This window comes from Clavelina lepadiformis, chromosome 5, assembly GCF_947623445.1.
Source record: "Clavelina lepadiformis chromosome 5, kaClaLepa1.1, whole genome shotgun sequence".
Taxonomy (NCBI): Eukaryota; Metazoa; Chordata; class Ascidiacea; order Aplousobranchia; family Clavelinidae; genus Clavelina; species Clavelina lepadiformis.
In genome coordinates this window covers 19,163,266-19,184,761 of record NC_135244.1, presented here as the reverse complement: position 1 = coordinate 19,184,761, position 21,496 = coordinate 19,163,266, and the positions used below count along the sequence as shown (strand labels likewise).

The window sequence follows — 21,496 nt, the reverse complement described above, 5'->3', positions numbered from 1 at the left end:
AAAAAATTTGAAGAATTTGTCAAACATCTTTGTTTGGAATTCTTCTTATGGAGTTTGGGTTATTCCAATTATTGCATTGGAGTTACAGTAACGACCCAAGAACTAACTGATTCGTTAGATCGAAGTGCTAAGTGCACGTTAGCCTTGCACGCAAGATGAATTCAAGATGCACCATCAGATAGTGTTCTTCCGTTAGGTTGGTAGCTCGCTGCTTGTCGCTACAACTATAATTGATACCACAAATGAGAAGTTATTTCCACAGAACACTTGATAAACGCACAACTGGGTATGACCCTCGAGATGTGAATTAGCCACATTTTGAAGGTTGTAACTAGCCAGCGGGAGGGAAGGACCACCTCCCCTAAAGGTCATTTATAAAATAAGTTTGACTTTTTAACAGTTAATATTAGGAAGGTTAACTAGAATTATTGAAGATGAAACTAAATGAATCAGGTACTGACACTTGTTTGATATAAAAAACAACTGCTTTATAAAGAGCAGATAGATTTTCGCAGGCCTTACCAACACAGCTTTTATAAATCCGAAACCTTCTCGCTAGATGATGCCAAAGACTTACTAGACACTGACAGACAAATTTCTGGTAGATGCTTTTTATCACCCATTAGAATGTGAAAGATCAAGTGGGTCTCTTTTTCCGAATTGTGGAAAAAAGAATTCAAACTTTCCGGCCTATAGGTTCAGAATCACTTGGGTAGGTCGATAATAATCATTTTCTCTTTCGAATTCTAAAAGGTAAAAAAAGGCTCTTTTCAAATTCGTCTTGGTAGTCTGGAGTGAAAACGGAATTTGCTTGAACAGAATATCCAACATAACTTAGCCTATAGTGGTATGATATCACAAATTCTATCCTCGGGCTGATGAAAGTTTTTCACGATTTAAATTCGGCGACGATTCCTCAATTCTCATCGCTTGAGCTCCACTTACCGAACTTGCCTTGGTGTGCGTTCCTATTGTCACAAATAGTTTTTATCTGTATTTTTTATTATTTTTGTAACTCATTGCCCGAATTCGGAACTGTTCACCAGGTACAAATGAACCAGTGATTAGAAAAATGAGAGTCAAAATAACATTAAATAATTATAAAATAATAAATTTATTCAGTCAAAAGGCTGCATGGGCGTTTTGTTTGATCCTTTTTAAGGTTTCTTCGTCAAACAGTAGCAAAATGTTTTGCCTCGAGACAATGCAAAATTTGCTGCCACACCTCATATTGTCCTTTACCTCGGTCTCGGTTGCAGGTGAGCTAATTTTCTTCCGAACATACAACTGTCTGACGTCACAAAGAAGTCATTAAATGATGAAACTGGTCGGGTACTTGCAAACAAAACACAAAAACTTCCTCTATAAGTTTTAATCGAATTACAGAGTGTCAGAAGAAAACGCTTGCAATTCGGTAGAGGTGGTGTAAGAACTATACAGGAAGAGTTATAAATGTACCGTTGTCGTAATCGCAACGCGTAAGCACACAACACGTAAGAAACGGTGTCAATGTACTATAATTTTGGGCGGTGTACACGTATATACAGAAGAATAATCAAGCATACATAATTACTACATGAGGATATATAGGTAGTGGACGACCAACCTCCAAGCCGCCATATAACGCAACGAGTCGTCGTCGGCCACAACAAGGAATATGTAGATGTTGTAAAACAATATTCTCATCGTAAATGTCGCACGAAAGTGCTAAACCGACGACAGACCTTAACGCTAGCAAGCCGGAGGTGTTTACTGCAATTTCGGAACCCACTGCTACAGGCTTAAATACAGGATGATTATATAAATGCGGTTATAGTAATGATAATGTATACGAGTTTACAAGCGCGTGTGTATAGTTGCGAATGATCAAAACATGTACAACGGGATTATTATGGGCCAGGCCGTCTAACAAAAACTGCACGTTTCATATTCTGGACGGCAGCGTAAAGCAGTCACGACTCAAAAACTACAATCAGCAATAAGATGCAAAGTATACAGCAAGCATACACATACGCTAACTACTATATGAACTGCAGCTGTGAACAAATCGGCAATCGCAAGACGTTGCGATTTTTCGGATGGTTTCATTTTAGATTCATTTGATTAGTATAAAAATTATGTACAAGTAGTAGGTGCATAAGCCGGTGAATACGTGGGACGTGCGAATTAACTATAGATTATCTACTACGTATGGTGGCACTTTGGTAGCATTGCTTATACAATAGTGATTCTGTACAGTAAATTAAACAAGACCTATATTCGGTCTTTTGGGGTAAGATTTTGGTCACTCCAACTTAAAATGTGCTGACGCTGTAGTAGCAAGCACTTAGAGATTAACATAGGGGTTAATTATTGTTAATTGAGTGTTTTGTTAGTTCGTGGGACAATCTGCTGCCCGTGCCGTAGGCTACTCGTGTTCCGGTGAAGCAACTATCTTTATGCGATCATAAACGAAGATAATGATAATAATTAATAATTCATGGCAGAATAATTAACACAAACCAGGTTTTATCATATCCTGAAGGTTTTGAGCAACTCCACAAGGTGCCAGGACCAGTTAAAAGAATCGGTCAGAATCATATAATATAGCCAGAATGTTTCAACGCCGTTCGCGTATGAGTGTGATCTATGAAAACCTACGGACGGAAATTACGTCATCGTCGTCAGTGCCTCGAGCCACAAATCGCGCTGTTTAAACGTCTAGACAAATTATCACGTACGTTTTTCGTTGTCCCTTGACCCGCACATTTCCAGTCAGTCGGTCGGGTTAACGTTATCTCCGGGTCGGATTATTGGACTGTTGAATGGAAGTAGGGGCTTGTATGTTAACGTGAACTACTTAATATAATACTGCGGCGGTGTTAGATGAGTTATGATGGGTGTAATCCTAACGTGTAGCAAATTACAGAGTATTTTGTACGAAGATTCATGCCTTGGTTTTGTTAGTCGCTACGAGTGCGGGGTATATGTACAGCGGGAAATGCATGCGAGTATGTCGGTAAAAATTGCGGACTAATAATAACAACAGAAAAAATAGCTAAGCTATAATTGTACCAAGAAACTGTACTGTATAAATTCTTTCGGATAAGTAAAAATTTACGTAAAAACGTTGTAAAAACGGAGGAATGGTGAGAACTGAGATATTTTGACACTAAGAACAATATCTAAAACCGTCATAAAAATCCGTTTTGGGGATCTTCAGAGTAATCTGGGACTTCGTTAACAAACGTACTTTATAGTTTAAACCAGTGGTTCCTTTTTTGGTGTCGGGGCCGAATTTCAAACTTCAGAGTACGTATGGAGCCGCATGAAAACAAAGTAATTATAACGAAAATTTTAAAGCATGTACCAACGAATAGCAACACTAACAAGAAAAATACCACAAATCAATTTAATGTCCAACTTGACTCCAACTCCAACTGACAAGTCAAAAAATAATCGCCCTAATTATTATAAATAGATTTTTTATATTTTTTGTGGGTTTTTTTGGGGTCAATGAGAGCCGCAAGTAGGCTAGCTCGGAGCCGCGGTTGGGAATCACTGGTTTAAACCATACACCGTAAACGTAATTTGAAGGTATTTTTCAAAAATCTCAGTCTGTCCCACTTCCCGCTTTTAAACACGCGGAATTGAATACAAGGGGACGTATGCTGAAAAACATGCAACAATTGGTAGAAAAAAGCTTAAAAGTAAAAAGCATGACAGCACCTAGACAAGAAATGCGTAAAAATAATAATTAATAGGCAACACATTGAAACTAAAGCGAACAACACTAAGGATACCAAACGCCAGACGTTGCGTAGGCGCAACCGTATTTAACTCCAAAATAACCTGTTATAGCATCGGAATTATTATGGCAATAGACTCTAAAAATGACTTCATATAAGAATCTGGTGTCTACTTGAAAGGTCAAAAGTGACTCATTGAGTGGAGTCTGATTGACGATAAAGTGCCTTTTATTGTGTGTTAGTCGGAAAAGATCTTGGCCGTTTAGTGTATGATATTAATGTAACCTTTGTCAGACACAGATCCCTGTGTGTTCGAAGCGAGGCATTCGTACAATCCAGCATCCTCGGTCATCAATGGGTCGACCTGAAGACACAAACATCAAAAGAAATTTAGTAATTAGACCGTATTTGAAGAAGATGGACTATGGGGCATGCAAACGAGATGCCACATAACAATGGGCAGTTCTTTGCAATTTAACAGGCTCGGGGTCGCGTTGTTAACTTGTTATACCGACAGCAAATTAACATTTATATCAAGTTCAAAATGGTTTGAATATGTCTATCCAAAAATTAGTTCAAGTATATTTCTGTTGTTAACTTAATAGGCTTTGGTTTTATTCCATAATCTATGTTGTGATGGTCTTATTTCAATACTTATAATTTTTTTTTCTACTCATGTTCTTAATCCATTGATGGCATTAGTATGGGCGCCAGATGGCTGAGGGCTTTTAGGTCGAGATTGCAATTTAGTCTGATGCGCCCATGCAAATGCTGAGACATAAATCATTCAAGCAAAAGCGATTCCATTCAGCACTGGGCTATAAAATCTGTGATTCACCATGATTTATTTTTTTTCAAGTTTGACTCCCAGGGTTAAATTGAAGCCTAACGTTTTCGTTATTTAATCTACCGCGTTATGTAACTCGAGTGTAAGAGAACAAGTTAGAACGGCTGAGAGTGTGTTTAATAAATGAAGATCATTCAAAGTTACGCCAGACACCTTCGGTTTTCATGGTGTGAAGCAGTCTGGGAGTTACGTGTACTCGTTCGGTCGTCATTTACTTTCAAAACACTTACCAAAACCCAGGCCGATATCTTATGTTTGTCCGGACCTCCGCGAATTTGCACAGCCATATTCAGTCTGTCTGATGGCATTTCTTCAAACATTTCGCTTTCATCTTCAAGTTGCGTTATCTGAACAAAAAGACAATGATAAAAAGTTCACGACGGAAACAAAACAAACATGATTTGATACGAACATAGCTTTGCCACAACAGTCATTTCACTACCAGTGGGCCATACGTTGTTAATACGAAGAGTGCTATCAAGTGTATGAAGTTGGGAGTTAAGAATTTAATTGCCCTGGGAGGACTCACTTTACGAAATGTGATATGCGGCGTGGGAATGCCGTAAGCTTCGCATGCAAGATAGACTTTTTCACCAGTTCGGTTGTTCACGTTGCCAGGTCTTCTCGTTAGAATGGGTACTGTTGGGGTTAACAAGTATAGGTTATAAACGAATATCGAAATACAGGCAACCATAAGAGAACTGATATTCGATACATACGTGTCCATCAAAATAGCTTAAATGCCTTAAATAAATGGATCTGGATGTCAAGAGGGTATAAGATTGTGAGAAGACAATCGTATAAGACAAAACAGGTAAAATAATTTTGTCATATATTGCTTATAATGAGTGAAGTGTTCGCCCCTTTCATCACTCAATTTTCAGCGACATATTTTAAAAAGTGATTAATTTGTAAACATGAAAAGCTTTTGCAGCTGATTAATTAATAATGTCACGACATTTCGAGATGAGAACCACATAATGGGGAGTTATAAATCACGTAGCTGACGGGATGGCTTCGGGCGAAATTCCTCGCCGCACTTCCTTTATAGCCACCATAATGCATTGTTTTATACAAGTGCAATTTTGTTCAACGACGAAACGAAAATCCCGCATAGTCCACCACTCGTCGTATAAGAGAAAAGGATAGCTCCCGACGAAAGAGCATCGCGCCACCTAAGTGTTTCTCTTTAAGCATACCGGAGTGCTTGTCGCCTTTCTGCCATATTTCTTCGTTCTAAACGGTAAAGTTAAACCAAACAAACGCTACGGTAAATAGCAAGGCTTGGTAAAAGTTAAGACGTGCCCACCAACCAGGAAACCATACCATGTAGGCGTCTTTAAGAGAGTGTTTCCTTATCAGAAACGGACCCGATGCCACGAAATAAGATGTTATTACCTTGTAATCATAACAGAAGGAGAATTTCATCACCTACACAGACTTCCATAATGACTGGAAATAACTTAATTTCTCCAGTTTTAATTTCATCCAACAACGACCACAATTAGCTTAGTCCTGCCAAGTTGAATTTGATTTGATAAGTTTTACTAATCACTAAAGCGCTTTACAGTGACGTAAACATGGTCATAAAGGATATCCTAATTGTGCAATCAGCAAAAAAGCTTCTTTCATTCGCCAGCCAGCAAATCAAACCGAAACCAGAAGTTATGAATGTGGCAAATTGGTGATATTACAGCGTGGGCAAACAAGGCAGCTAAGAATTGGAAAACAATGTGTGTTCTGACGCCAAACATAGAAAACGCAAAATGAAGAAACGATCCGATTTAATGTGTTTACTGAAGGATACAATGCAACAAAACGTCGACTTTTAAAACAGTTTTACAGCAGTTGAAGTGCCTGCGGCTTTCGAATATTAGTAATTTTGTTGCTTCCACGGATGTTTTTGCGGTATTACATGGCAGCGTTTAAAAAGAGAATTGAAATATCCTACAAGTCACTGATGTAGCGTGCCCCCAACACCAATCGCGTCAGGTAACGCTGATGGGACCTAGACGCTTATATTTACATGTATGCGCAACGCTAAGCCTTGTGAAGCGCTAACCGCTACATACACAAGAGAAAGTATGGACAGTTAAAACATGTTTTTAAACAAATGAATCACTTAATCCAAATGACGCGTGTTAACAAGAGCTTTTTTACCTACCTTAAGCAGTTAATAGTAAACAAGTGTACAAAAGATCACTCTTGGTGACAAAATAATAACCATAGTGAAATGCTAAAAAATACACCCCGGCTTATCTGCTAAGTCAAATCTTGCCTCCTCAAGTGCTAGTCATTCAGTTAAGAGGCTACGGATTTTCTTTAAATTATAGCTTTTGTAGCTTTTTCACGCAGTTGCAAATGTAAACGCTCTTGAGATCAGTAAACTTGTTCCTATCTAAAGATTGCTTTGCCAAGTTTCAACACAAAAGAAGTGATAAGAAAAATACTTATTTAACTTTCCCTAAAGACTTTACAATGCACATCTTGTGCTGGAGGAAATGCCAGAAACAGAAAAGCATTTTAATCCTAAAACTGCATCAAATCTGGGATTTAAATTAAACAGTATTATAAAAGTTGAAAAGGAGTTTTGCTTGGAACTAGGTGATACTACAATAGTTGGTGAAATGGTGATAAACCATAAAGTAACCTATATTAATGTTTCATAGGAAATTGGTAGATAATTTATTAGATTCTTACATTCTTCACATTCTCCATGGTAAGCCACATCAACCTTGGAGGAGTTACGTTTAACTCTCATCCAGGATGCAACCTGCAGATCGCACTTCGTCTTGTAAGTGACTCCATCTTGACCACAGAACGGGCCTTTCTTGGGATGCTTACAATGGCATTCACCATAACGGTCTTTACCGGTTGGATCTGTCATGAGGAAGAACAAACAGAAAAATCTACCAGTGATAATAAAAGTGTTCGAAAACTGTGGTTTAGTTTTCCTAACCCATCACACAGCTAAATCCATATTTGTGGTCAGACAAGGCACAAAATCTTCCGATCTCTTCACTGCACACACTTCCTTCCACACCCAAACAAGTCTCACAGCAATCACATCTATCTCGTACCCTCAGTTCTGCTGGACAGCTGATCTATTCAAATACATGATAACATTTTATGAAATTGTGACATGGCACTAAGTAAAAAAATTTGAATTCCTATTGAAAGAAATACAAAGCAGTGAAAGTGAAAGCAATATAAATGTAAATCACAAAATACAAAGTATTCATATAACGATAAGTCATATGTAAAAGTAACAAAGTTATAATATAAACAAAGTACCTTTGAGTATTAAAACCATTATGTACTGTAGTTAATCACATCGCCGTTACAAATAATAAAGGATAGATACCAAGTCAAATTTAAAGTACGAGCTATACCTCTGGACAAGACTCAGCACAGGCACATTCATCTGGACTTTGTGAATGAGAAAGACCAAGCAACATGAAAACAACACAAATAACAAGCTTCATTTTATGTGCTTAACCTACTTGATTAATTCAGTTGTACTCTTTGAAGTTTGACGCCTATTCGGTGAAAAACATTTCCTGATAAAAACAAACGAACTATACAACTGTATACTATTTGTAAGTATCATATACCGTAGACAAAAAGTCAATAAGTCAGGAAAACTGCACTTCATGTAATTGTAAACACTGCAAATGAACCTGCTTATGTGCTTAGCTTCTTATGGTTATGATTGATAATATTATGATTTCCTATGAAGTATAAACATTAAGAAAATAAATTAGTTTTTTACAACATTAATAAGTTCTAAACACCTCAGAGACAAGATAGAATCGACTATACACCAGATTTTGACCCAGCCTATTTAAAGTGGCTTAATACAGTAGTTTAACTTAGTCATTAAATTTCTGCACAAATGTTAGATTATAAAAATTTGCATTTTAGTAAGCAACCTAATTCTGCAAACATGTTCTAAAAAAAGCTTTACAACCATTTACACTATTTAAGCTTACATGTATGACAGGCAGTCTCAGAGGATAATGCACTAATGATAATACCCTATCATACACGTCATAAATGTATCTAAAGCAAACGGTGCTCTCATGCAAAATTCAAATCGTTGCAATATGTTTTAAGTCACTTATATGATTTACATATGAAGTACCATAGCACACGTAGACATGGTTTTTTATCATGATATAAAACCAGTATACATGATAGCCTATATAACCATTTACAAAGTGACTATTTCACCATATGTAGGAAACGCAGCCTGTTGTTAACGAAAGACGGTTAGGAGATAGGGTACATGCAAAAAGTTGATCTTAGCTTTTTAAGGTTTTGTTGGAGTTAGATTTAGATTAGAAGGTAGGTTTAGGTTACTATGTTATAAAACTTATAACATTTAAATTAGGTTAACCAGAAACTAGCTTCGAACGCAAATTTTTTTTCGTTAAAATAGTAACAGCCAATCATTTATTAATTATTTCCGACGAAACAAACAACCTTTTCAAATTCTTACAAGCACCATGAAACACTTCGATTAAAATTTAACGTTTTATTTACCACTGCGTCTTAATAGTCTACATCCACATCTAAATTGCTAAATTCACTTGCTTCATTTCTATTACCCTTACCCTACAACTGTACAACACCGTAGTACCGAACAAGGGTAAAGATTTGCGAGAAACAAAACGAAAAAAGGCTGGCAAAACGATAACAGTATTGGTAAACACTGCCACCTTATGACTGGTACAGTACAAAGAAATACTTCACACAATTCTCTTAAAGGTCACGTATTCTTCTCGGGTAGCATTGACATAGATCAGCGGTTCTTAAACTTTTTTGAGCGCGACCCAAATCTGAGTTTCATGATCACCTCACGACCCAAACCTATGTCGCGACCCATTTTAATGTCCTATAGACCTATATTATATTATATTAACCTATGTCGCGACCCACCTATGTCACTATGTCGCGACCCATTTTCTGACCCTCCGCGACCCATGTTTGGGTCGCGACCCATACTTTAAGAACCCCTGACATAGATGCATATCGGCCAACAGATGAAATCACTCATAAAAATTTATTTGTCGAAATATACTAGAACAAGTTATTGTCGTGTAAAGTAAAAAACAAATTTGAAAATGTAAAGGTACAAAAAGTAAAATAATCAACGAAGGAATGTTAATCAAGGAAAACGAAAAGAAAAATGTCCGAAGGGTGGTGCTTGCCGCCACTCTACCTCACCTCCCAGATAAGGTTTGTGCTCTTATGGTACGAGCCGCAATCGACTAAAAGTTGGCAGCAGTATACGTCAGAGGTAAGGGGATCCTCGTAGTTGCAGGACTACACAAAATACTAAGCAGTCGTTCGATCTTTGTCGTACGTTGTGGTTACAGATACTCGGGAGATCTTTTCGGAATGCAAACTGACTCGGCGTTGATTCAGCACGTTCGAGACTTCCCGAGGTAACCAATGTGGCCGATCTGAGACGTCTAGGTGCATGCATAATGTTTCATCAGAATCCCAGTAATATCACGTGTTCTTTGGGGTAGCACGTCTGGCATAGATGCATATCGGGCAACAAATGAACAAACGGATAACCCTTTATTTGTCGAAATAAATTAGAACAAATAGTCGTAATATGAAGTAACGTACTGAACAAAGTTGAAAACGCAAGGATATATTAAGTAAAGTAATCAACGAAGGAATGTAAACGAAAGAGAAAAACGAGAACTTAAAAGGAAAATGTCCAAAGCGAGTATAAATGCATAAGTTTTGCGCAAAAATTCATTCAATTAAGTTTATTTGATTCAATTTGTTACACATCAGTTAGATATGAGTTTACGTTTGTCATTTTATTGACAACCTCGATCGAAGGTATTTTGTATGTATGTGACGTGGTCGTAATTGGGGTGTTTTTACATTAGCGACAAAAAAGTATGACAGGGGGATACCCTGAACAGCTACCTTACGTGTTTATGTATAATCACTATATTTGGTAAAATTTCTAGTTAAACGGTTATGAGTTATACTGTTGTTGAGCAAACGTTAGCTTGTTGAAGTTTTTTTGGTAAAGAAAATGTTTTCAGAACCAGTACAGCCGAGGATAATGTGTTCATATTTTGGATAGGTTAGCGTTGTACGTTACAAGAGAAAATAAACAAACTTCTTTGGCTTGCAATTTGCTACACAGAAATTTACGTCCCGCTAAATTTTCTGGAATTAAGCTAACACACAAAAATATTTTAAATAGTTAACGCAAAAACATGAAAGTTTTATACGCTTAAAGTTAGCACCATAGCTTACTTTTTGCTTTTTACAATCAGAATAGACAGTTGGGATATGCCAAATCGAAAAAAGATCCGCATTTGTGAGAATATCAATAATTTTTAGATTCGTGCGAATCTAATTCAAAACCGCTAAATTTGATCATAGTGCATGAGCAAAGTTCCTGACGGGCAAGAAAAATGCATGAAGTTATCATTTCATTGATGGATTTTTGTAATCAACTTGTATTTTTTGAATTTGAAATTACAAAAACCTTTCACTGTCTTTAATGTCAATCAACAAGTCAGACCTCTAAAGTTTACTTTTGATTTTTTATTACTGATAAAATAAAAGATTCAACCCTAAACTGCCTGCAAGATTTGGACAAAAAAGGTAGATGGAAAGGAGTTATGATGTGATAGAAAAAACTTTATGATGTAATAATTTTTCAATATTTGATTCCGATACAAGAATGCAAAAGTAAAGGAGATTCGTAATGTTCGGATTCGTGTTAGTTATAACACATCTCTATGTCACAGTCAATAGCGAAAAAGTGGCTAAATGATCTGATATCTTAATGTTACACATTGTTGTAGAATTTATCTTCAAGAATATTCCAAAGAATATGCCACGCCAAGCATTTCACGTAAAAATGTATGTCACTGGTGTACTTTTTCTATGACAGCACCATTTCGGAGATGTCTGGTATAACAAACAAACTTTTACAAACAGGTCCATGCCTAACTACTGATCAAACTTTGAAAAAAAGCTATTTCAGTAAAGCATCACATGGGGCTTGCCAGTTTTACAGCTTTTCCTGCTTAATAGCTGTGTTGCTTTTGAAGCAAAAATCCCTTCCACAACAGCTTTCAGAGGCAGGCGTATTCCCTGTTTCTGGCTTACCATCTGGCATTATTGCATTTACTCAAATCGTAAGTTGCAAAAACGATGATTCAAAAAGCTAAGTAAGCTGCAGATATCAGATAGATTTGGTATTTATCAGCTTACAACTAGATGCAGTTATTCATTTAAATAAACTCGGTTTTTTACGTTTACCATGAAATATTCTGACAAACTGATTACACGAGTGCAGTTTTCAGCCATGTTAACCATTTTAGAAATTGTTGTATTTATATGCTGCAATTTTTTAATCCATTTTAATGAGATACCGTGTAATAGTTAACCAGTGTTTTATAAAATCATTGTATCATTTGTTAAGTACATTGTATCAGACAAGTGATCATAAATTCATTTTTTTCTTTCAGTACAAACACATATGTTCAAATAATCTTCGATTGATTTTTTCTTCACACTGTGACTTTTGTATACAAATATTTGCCAAAATGGAAGAATTGGATAATAACAAAAAACGATTACTGGACATTGTTCTTCGAATTCCTGGTGTTATCATGCTTGAATTGCTGTACATGGAAAGTCTGACTTTTAAAAACTGGACTTTGCTGATGGATGTTTACAATCAGCCAACCTGGAATTTTGATTTCTTTCTTTATATTGTTGCCTGGTTACTTGTTCTTCTTCCCCATAAATTACTTATTAGCTTTTATTCTTTTGCAATATCGTGTATTTCTATGCTTGCAAGCCATTATCTGCTTCAATATCTGCTTTCAAAGACCAATGTTATCAAAGCTGATGATTGCATTGTGAAGAAAGAGGTCATGGGTGAGATTCCATGGATAAACACCATCATCGGCAACCAAGAAGCGATTGAAACTTCTGTGACTGTCATTCTCGCTCAAATTGCTTTGTCCTTGCTTTCGTGCAAAGTTGTGAATGCGAAACCAAAGTCACTCGTCCTGTTTTTGTGCCCCCTTTTGCCATGGACAAGTGGATTATTTGCATCCAATGTGCTAATTGACATGATACATGTTGCATATATTCTGAATATTGCTGTAGTTTTGTTTTATCTCATGCCTGGTATTAACATTTTGAAGCTGCGATTTCAATGGAAACTATTGTGGATAAAGATGCAGCTGATATCAAGAGTCTTCGGATGGCAAGGCATCATCACCTGGCTTTTAGATGTGTATCAAATACAGAGATTGTTAATTACATGCTGGGTACTGAGATATATGTTTCAGTTACTTGCAAATATATATGAAGGTTTCGACTTCAGCCACATCGACAGTGGAATATTTGAAAACTTTGAGATATGGATCAATCACCTTCCTTTCAATGTGTCAGTCATAGCATTGCTGTTATTTACGGTTGCTCAATGCCTGACAACAACAATCAATTTATTTGGCCTTGTGTGCATAGTAAAAAACAGTGTCAAATTGCAATACTTTCTTATCAGGTAATTTTTATACAAACACTACTTTTGTCCACCTGTTATGCATTGAACACATCATAAATGTTGTTGTTGTACAGATCTTGGTTACACTGGTCCTTTCACGACCACCCGCCTGACTCGGTTAGTGGCCCACTCACAGGCAAGTATTTTATTAATTAGCATCATTTTTATTTGATGGTTTCATGTTTAAATGGCGCATTTTTGTGTTGTCAAGGTGTCATTGATGGAGTAACTTTACTAATAATGACCTTATACACGGATGCCATCAATGTTCAAGTGGAAAGTCGACTCATCTTAATGATATACTTTCTCTATACAATTGCTTCATCTCAGGTAAAACTGGTAGACCTATCGGCATGAAAAAACTTATCATTATCTGTGAAATTTTACTGCAGTTTTAAGATTCAGAAATATTACAAAATTAACTTATTGTGTATATTTGGTCCGATTTAAAGATTGTCAAATGCTTTCATTTTTACACCACAATTCATTGCTATTAATTAATATCCACTTATCTAAACATAAACCAATCATCAGTTTCAGAGCATTTTCAACATTGTCGATCCAATATTAATGACATTAGCAACTGCCCACAATGGTTCTGTTTGGAAGAATTTGCGGACTGTGACTTTTGCCCTGTTTCTGTTGGCAGTTTCAGGATTTTTGTCATATATTTCTGTTTTTATGATGAGGTACCCTGCTTAAATGATTTTTTTCTGTAACAATTTATCATGTAGAGATAAACTAGAACGTAACATAACCTAGAATTATTGTGCAGCAGCAAAGTGTTAGGAGTTACGATTTACACATAAAATATTTTATTGATCAGATGTTTCGCTCAATACCAAAACGCCTTTCTCAATGTAAACTTAACCATGCTGTATAGTTTGTCCTCTAGTGCATTGAGAAAGGTTGTAGTATCGACCGAAACTTTTGATGAATAAAATGTTTTCCAATGTGTTGTCTCTTACATTCCCTTTTACGTGTTGTTCAGTAATTTAAATAATTTACTGTTAACCAAACACACTTGGTTTAATTTCCAATCACTCATCAGCACATGTAGATTTCTTGGATTAGCAACACTTTGCGTTTGTTTACTATCAATACAGTTCACAATGTAATGAGATTGAGAAAATGTCTTTGCAGATCAACTTTTTGGATTTTCATCATCACTTACAATTACATGAACACTTTTTCACTCATTTTGGGTTCACTTGCCATTTATTGCATTTTGATGGTCGACTATCTAACCCTTAGAGGATGGACTAGCTTAGATGATGTGATGTTTTACATAAGAGCCACTTGCAGAGCTGTGGAGTTTTGCATCACCCTTTGTATGTGTGGTTATATAATGATGACGCTTTACACAGAAATGACAAGCTTTTTAGGTAGGAAGATGACCAAATTATAACATTTCCTCTATTTTCGTATGTTATTTATCCAGATCGTCAAGTGATCAACATGATTTCAACTCCTCATATTCGTTGTTACTATTACTGATCTTTACAGGAATTGCCATGCTTGCCGTATACACATATTACTGCATTGTCCAGCGAGGCGGAAAAGGTTGGAAAATATGGGTAATGAGGAGGCAAGCAGCAAATAAGGTAAAATCTCTTCCCCTCGCATCCAAGGAAGAGCTGGAGGAAAAAGAGGATGACCTTTGTCCAATCTGTTATCAGGTAAAAATTAAAAAAAGTTGTATGGTGCTCTATTTACTATATTACGGAATGAAGGAGTATTTCCAACTGTTCTCAAATGGGAGCAAAATACACACCAGCAATAAGAAAAGGACCTTCGCTGAATATAATTTATTTAGGCAATGGAAAGTGATGTGAGGATTATGCACTGTCAGCACCTATTTCATGAGAACTGTCTCAAAAAGTGGTTTTACATTCAAGACAAATGCCCGATGTGTTATGCTGAGTTTAAATCAACATCACAAAGTATGCCAGTGGAGAAAGCTATTGAGGTAAACGAAGATGATGGAACTGTGGAAACGGATAATCACTCACACAACGGAAATGACACTGCGCAGTAAAGAAGCAAATTACATCTTTTATAGTGCCATAAATACGTTGATTATGATAATAAAACAATGATTTTGTATATGCTTTGCATATGCACCAACGATAGAAAATTGATTTGCAACACTCGCAAATAAAAACGAAATTTGACAAGCTGGAGACAAACATAGGATTAGGTAGCACAACATGTCTGCCATCAGCCTTTTGCCCATTTTCTGTGTTACAAAAGATGAGCTAAGACTAGTGCGTTATTTTACAAGGATTGTGATGGCATTGCACAGTGAATAAACAACTACTGCATTTTCAATAAATATGTCTAAATATATAACATAGCTTCGTTTCTCTTCACTATCGTGAGTGATCACACCAAGGAGTCTGTGATTTATCACAAAACAGTTCCACGTTATATATATGTACAGGTGCTTCGTCAATGGTCAAAACTCGCTCAGATTCAAGTGTATATCGCAAGGTATCATAGCCTGTTGCTTTATCCCTTTGGAATTGGGTCTGCAAACATTATTTTTTAATTTTGGTAGCTAACAATACTTTTATACTATACCATGAGCTTGTATAAAGTCTTTGGACAACACGAGCTCTGGTTACCAAGCTAGCCTTTGTGAAAGTTCCGATTGTCAAGCATTTTTCTTATCTATCATAGTATGATATGACATCATAACAGATATCTCACCTTTTTCTGTTCACCGTATCGTTTGTAGTCACGTGGCCGCCTCTCTTTATCATGGATGTGTTTAAAGGTTTCATAACCTGTGCTAAGTCCAGTGGGTCTGTAGAGCTGCAAAATAAAATGTTATTTCCGACACTTTTATCTTTGTGGCTGATGTGATGCTAAACTGGCCGTAAGCCATGATGGACATACCGTTAAGCTGTTTTCACGAAACCTCAGATAGAGCTCATCATCCTCTCTGCCCCAACCCCAAAATGTGTTAGAAAGTCCACGGCACTTAAAAGTTAAAGGGTTGTTGAGAGACAGGGTTGCTTGTCACAGCAAATACACTCGATGCTTACCATTTGAAAGTGCTTGATGGACATCATGAGCACTCCCCCAATGTAGGTCTTGTAGTGATACATGGGATGATATTCAGGCGATGCAAGGTGATATGGGCCCTAGGAAATACAGGGCATCACTGTGATATGGGTGGGTTAATGTATAACAATGCCCATCGTTTGAGACAGGTAATATTTACTTAGTGGGTGAAGTGATTATGATATCAACTTATCAAGCCCACTAGTGCTTTGTTATGTGAACTAAATTTTATATATATTAAATGACAAGGCAATGTGGGATGTGAACAAATTTGGAGGAAAAGCTGACCATAAACAGCCAATTTCAATCTGTGTGATTCTATTTCTACCTTTTTAAAAGAATATTTAGTTTAATTAACAGCATGATATCCATAGAAACCATGCGCATCTGTTATTGCAGAGTAAAGGCCATGACTCTATTCCAACAGCAGTTCAAAGTTTAGTATTGCAAGTAGGAGAGAACCTGACTCCATATTTGGCCTACCTTTTCAGGAAAATGATACAATAGTTCGACATTATTTGGCAACAGATCCACATCATGCATCACTAGGTAGTCACATTCATCTCTTGTCTTCAAAAATCCGATGTTGATGAGAGATGCCCTGTTGAATCTAAATACCAATAAATGTTCAATCAAATAGAATATATCCAGACATTGTTCAGGAATTTTAGTCAAACTAAATATTTTAGTTCAAAAGCAGATCTCTGAAAACCTGTGTGAGTCTATCTGATTGACCACTACAATCTTGTGTGGAATTTTTTGGTTATTCAAAAATGTATGTATCCATGGTGCAAACTCCATTAGTTCCTCAAACCGGTCACGAAATGGTACAATCACCGCCAACGTATGAGGATGCCAGTCTGAAATGTCATTGATTGTGTGTTTAACTTCCCTGCATTTAAAAAAGCCATGTTACACTTGGTTTAGTACACATAAACTTAAAAATACTACATTCAAGAATATCAAGACAACACATCAATGAAAAGTGTACTTAAATAATCATGAGTGCATATCACAGAACCACTTTAAACACAATATGTTTGGGCATTATTGCTGTTAAGTCAGCAAATTTAAAGAAAAATGTGTTGAATACCATTGCATATGCATACAAGTTAAGCCAGTATAGCAAATAAACTCACAACTCCACAGAAAAATTTACAGAGACATGGCAAATAAAAAATAGAAGGACTTTAGTAACTGACCTTTCCTCATCCATATTTTGGACAGGCTGAAATTTTGGATTCAAGTTGTTTTCTACATTTTCTGATCTAGCAGCATTTTGTGGATTTGGATCACAGCGAAAAATAAAATAGATGCAAAGGCTCATAGTGATACACAGAAGAAAACATTTGGTAGCAGAAATTCTGACCATACCTTCTCCCTTTAAACTGGATTTAGATATACAGTTCTAAGAAAGAACTCTAAGAAATAGATTTGGTATTTAATTAATCTTTCTGCTGAAACCAGCCTACCAATAACTGCGAACAGGACAGTTATTACTACAAATGTAGTTATCCATGGAATTTGTCAACCCGCTTTCATTCTTTTTTAAATTACAAGCCTTCTCGGCGTTAAAATTGGTTTGTAAAAACTTTTGAACACTCAGTGAGTAACATATGAATTTCTTTAAATTGTAAGCAAAAAATATTTCACTAACTTTTGTTTTACAGTGCTTTGAACCCTACTCACTGGACTTGTTTGATATAATGTCCCAATACGTGGCCAGCATAACATGTCAGTTCGTATTTACTCATACTTCTACGATTAGTCTATTATTTTAAACTTATCTAAAATTCAAAACAAAAATTAGTTTATGTAACATTTCTAACTATTTGTTTTTTTTCTAATACTGTACAGTCGCGACCGTCGATGTCAGCATAATTTTTCGTTTCCCACATTAATAGTAAAAAATTAAAAGAATGAAAAAAGAAATGGATTGAAACATTCACTAATTTTCGAATTAAAAGGACCTATGTTACTGTTTTTTTTTTGAAGCTGTAATTTAGTTATCTACCCAAACTCTTACCTCTTACAACTAAAATATTCTAAAAACAAATTCGTAAAAAGCTAGCCTTAATATTGGCATAATTCGAACACCAAACCTCCAGCAATTTCAGCATACTAGGGCTAGGCCAAGCCCTGCCTCCAGGCCTGTATGGAAAGCTTGCATTTTGGCACAGGGAGATTTACGTCTGCAAAAATTAGGGTTTATGTTTTAAGCCACGCAAGTATTTAAACTTTAATTATTACGTTATTAATTATTATATTTAAATTAATATTTAATTTAAAATACGACTTTGCAATCGCATTACCTCGTAAAACAAGACGCCAAAATGCTTTGCATAAAACACAAAGTAAGTACAGAATCATAGCAGGGAAAAGTACCAAGCAAACTTTGCAAAATGTTGAGATTCATCGAAGCGTGACGAATGAGCTTCTTATATTCATCTATAATGATTTGATTTGCCAAATTTCCTATAACAGTTTCAACTAAGCACATGTTAAAATTTTCTTGTGACGTCAAGAATTGCAGCATGTTGGTTTTGAGTAGAACCCTGCAATTGGTGGCGTCATGTACTGTTGTTGATTAGTAATTTGAATCCTGTCATGAAATACAGACCGGAACATCGTTAAGTGAACACCGATCAACCTGTGGAAGAGACACTTCGTTTCTACGATTCTTTGCTGACTTTACCTAAGATCCGATTTAAGCTCCCGATTTTCCCTATTTCACGCCGACTAGGAAGGTCGGCCTCCCAAATATAGACCTGGAAGGAACAACTGCTGCATAGTTTGGCATAGGCACACGCAATACTACTTTTTATGAGCTTCAGTGCCACTTTTGATGTGCGTTATTTTATGCTTAATGACTTGGACAGAACTTCTGTGCACTCAATTTTGAAGACTGAATAAGTGAAACTATGAACTTCCATTGCGTCTCAGCATTTTTTGCGCACAGCATTTGTTATTTTTGGCTGTTTGGCCATCCAAGGTTTTGTTGAAAACGGCCAAGCTCTGCAGTCCGGACTGCTGATACGTCAAGCCACAGACTATTATGGTTTTATACTTGAATTATAAGAGTCACTACAAAAGCAATCTAAGGAGATAAGCAAACATGGTGCATATATGTACGTACCGCAATTTGAAAACATGTGCAGCTATGTGCTGAAATAACCTCACATCGAACAGAAATTAATTTTTTTTTGAACGATGACAAAATGACCACTTTGAAATAGATTCAAACTACTTTGGTAGTTATAGTTACACTTAAACGGACCACAGTATCGTGATAAATATTGGAAGACCTAGATTTTTATAAGCTGAAATAAACACGGTAGGTTAGTAGATCGGTAAATTGCAAAGTACTGTATTCGAAGCAGTCATCTTAATGCATTGTTACCAACCGATCATAGGTTGTTCTAATATTGTTCAACCTTACAACGCAATCAACAGTGTAAACAAAAATGCCTTCTTTTTCATTGTAACGAAAAGTCTTGCTTGTTTATGGATCTTTCGTTGTAAAGCATTTCCCCTCCTAATCGGCACTATATCAAAATTTTGTCAAGTGTCAACCATAATCCACCTTGTTTTACGTATTGGTGGTAACTGTAGCGAAGATAAGTTCATTTGTCATTCGTATTTGAGGAATAACAGCATCAATGGGCATGGAGTAAGGTGGGCTTGGCAAGTCCCTGTTTGGCGTATGACGAGGGATCTCGTTAGGAGGAATTTCAGGAAGTCGTCGGAGGGAATGAGCAGATGCGGCGGATTGAATGCTTGGCGATGATCGTATTTCGTTGACACGAGGACGAACGACAGTTTTCTTTTGTTTTTGCGTTTGGCAGCATTTCACTCCAATTGCTATTGCCACAAAAACCAATACTAACCCCGAAACTCCAACGCTAACTCCCAAAACAAGAGTAGATTCTGCATCGTCTTGACTCTTTTGGGTGTTGGTAGGAGTACTAGCGGCCGTGGTTGGAGGATCGCAATCCAGAGATTCTACACTGTCTGGAGGTGCACACTGTTGGGACCAACTCAGGCACGCTCTTGTCCGCAGCCATAACTCGTTGCTTGTTCTAAACTGGCAAGTAGACCAACCGGTCCATGTGAAGCAATCAGTTGAGCTACACAGCTTCAATGTGCTCCTAGTAATCACTGGACGTGGGGTAGTGACCAGAATGCATTTAAACTGCCTTGGTGGACCGCCTGTGCTGACAGTATCGGAGCAAGGCGACCCTTCGATGTTGCACACCCTCGTTTTTCCGCTCTCTTGAATGTGACAAGAGGAACTATCCGATTGAGACCACGAGCCCCACTGCCCGGCACAAGATTCGGTGTTGAGACAAGCTTTAACCTGGGTTAATCTACAGTTGTCTGATAGACATGGAAGTTCTCTTTGGTGGGTTCCTTTATAGCACAAAGAAGAGTTGCACGCCGTAAAGCTGAAAAATATTTACAGCAATTCAATATCTTGATCTTTCAAACATGTGCTGTACGGTAAACTACAGCCTACGTTGATCATTTTAAGCAGGTCTGCCACGTAAGTTAATTGAGCCGTATATTGTATTTACTACAGTGCTTTATTGGTTCACAATTGACTAATGACTGGCGACAACGTTCTATCATTGACTTAATCGATATAAGTTCCAACATCTCGTACTTTTGTTATCATTCTAAAATATCTATTACTCCATGATGAAATTTTTTTTTACCCATTAAAATGGTTGGTTTGTGAACCAACGCTGGAACAACTAGATGAGCAAATATCGGTTGTAGTCTCTTCCCGAATGCAATCGACGGCTTCATCGGTGCAGGTTTTGGTTCTTCTCCATAACGTCAAACTACTTTCAAAAATCCAGTTTGACCAGTCGGAACTTCCCGTCACTAACGTTGCAAGGGCAGTCCATACTAAAATTTGAAAATTCATTCTGCTCTTACGCCTTAGAATATAACCTGTTGTTTTCACGTCGAATTTTTTCTTGTAAAACAATGTCACGAAAGTCTAAAAGGATCCAAACAAATGTCTAAAATAATGAAAGCCCTTACATCAACAGCAACTCTCTAGATTGGCTGTTTATAGTCAATCAAAAGTCTTTGATGCCAGCCCTAAATACGTAAAGGCAGAAGTGAGTCATCGCAAAATGCAATCGGATTGTTTTGGAAGCATGAATATAGACGGGATGATTTGTGCTATGACGATTCAAAAAGTGACGTTATATCACGCGCCTGTGGACTGATAGAAACCTTTACTACGTTTATGGAAACGTAACCAGTTACAACGTC

At 36.8% G+C, this 21,496-nt stretch overlaps 3 protein-coding genes across 4 annotated transcripts; 1 reads left to right on the top strand and 2 right to left on the bottom strand.

Annotated features, from left to right (window-relative positions):
• Positions 1–1,357: 1,357 nt before the first annotated feature.
• On the bottom strand, positions 1,358–8,154 carry LOC143459113 (insulin-like growth factor-binding protein-like 1). The gene is made up of 6 exons (XM_076956090.1): positions 7,968–8,154; positions 7,535–7,679; positions 7,276–7,455; positions 5,105–5,214; positions 4,806–4,922; positions 1,358–4,092 (listed from the first exon to the last, which is right to left on the bottom strand). Exons 1-6 carry the CDS (start codon positions 8,058–8,060, stop codon positions 3,991–3,993), a joined length of 747 nt encoding a protein of 248 aa, XP_076812205.1. The 5' UTR covers positions 8,061–8,154; the 3' UTR covers positions 1,358–3,990.
• Positions 8,155–12,073: 3,919 nt separating this feature from the next.
• LOC143458677 (RING finger protein 145-like) lies at positions 12,074–15,247 on the top strand. The gene is made up of 7 exons (XM_076955526.1): positions 12,074–13,141; positions 13,216–13,277; positions 13,353–13,471; positions 13,676–13,830; positions 14,285–14,526; positions 14,648–14,820; positions 14,958–15,247. Exons 1-7 carry the CDS (start codon positions 12,171–12,173, stop codon positions 15,177–15,179), a joined length of 1,944 nt encoding a protein of 647 aa, XP_076811641.1. The 5' UTR covers positions 12,074–12,170; the 3' UTR covers positions 15,180–15,247.
• On the bottom strand, positions 14,935–21,493 carry LOC143458679 (beta-1,4-galactosyltransferase 7-like). Of its 2 annotated transcripts, XM_076955529.1 has the most exons (8): positions 18,523–18,751; positions 17,413–18,402; positions 16,923–17,102; positions 16,694–16,820; positions 16,192–16,290; positions 16,043–16,126; positions 15,854–15,958; positions 14,935–15,672 (listed from the first exon to the last, which is right to left on the bottom strand). In XM_076955529.1, the coding sequence occupies exons 2-8, from the start codon at positions 17,580–17,582 to the stop codon at positions 15,514–15,516; spliced, it is 924 nt and encodes a 307-aa protein (XP_076811644.1). In that variant the 5' UTR covers positions 17,583–18,402; positions 18,523–18,751; the 3' UTR covers positions 14,935–15,513. The 2 variants fall into 2 exon arrangements, 1 of the variants encoding a protein (XP_076811644.1); XR_013117692.1 differs by lacking the exons at positions 14,935–15,672; positions 15,854–15,958; positions 16,043–16,126; ... (1 more) ...; positions 16,694–16,820; positions 16,923–17,102 and adding an exon at positions 20,926–21,493 and having other exon boundaries at positions 17,578–18,402; positions 18,523–20,655.
• Between the last annotated feature and the right edge of the window lie 3 nt (positions 21,494–21,496).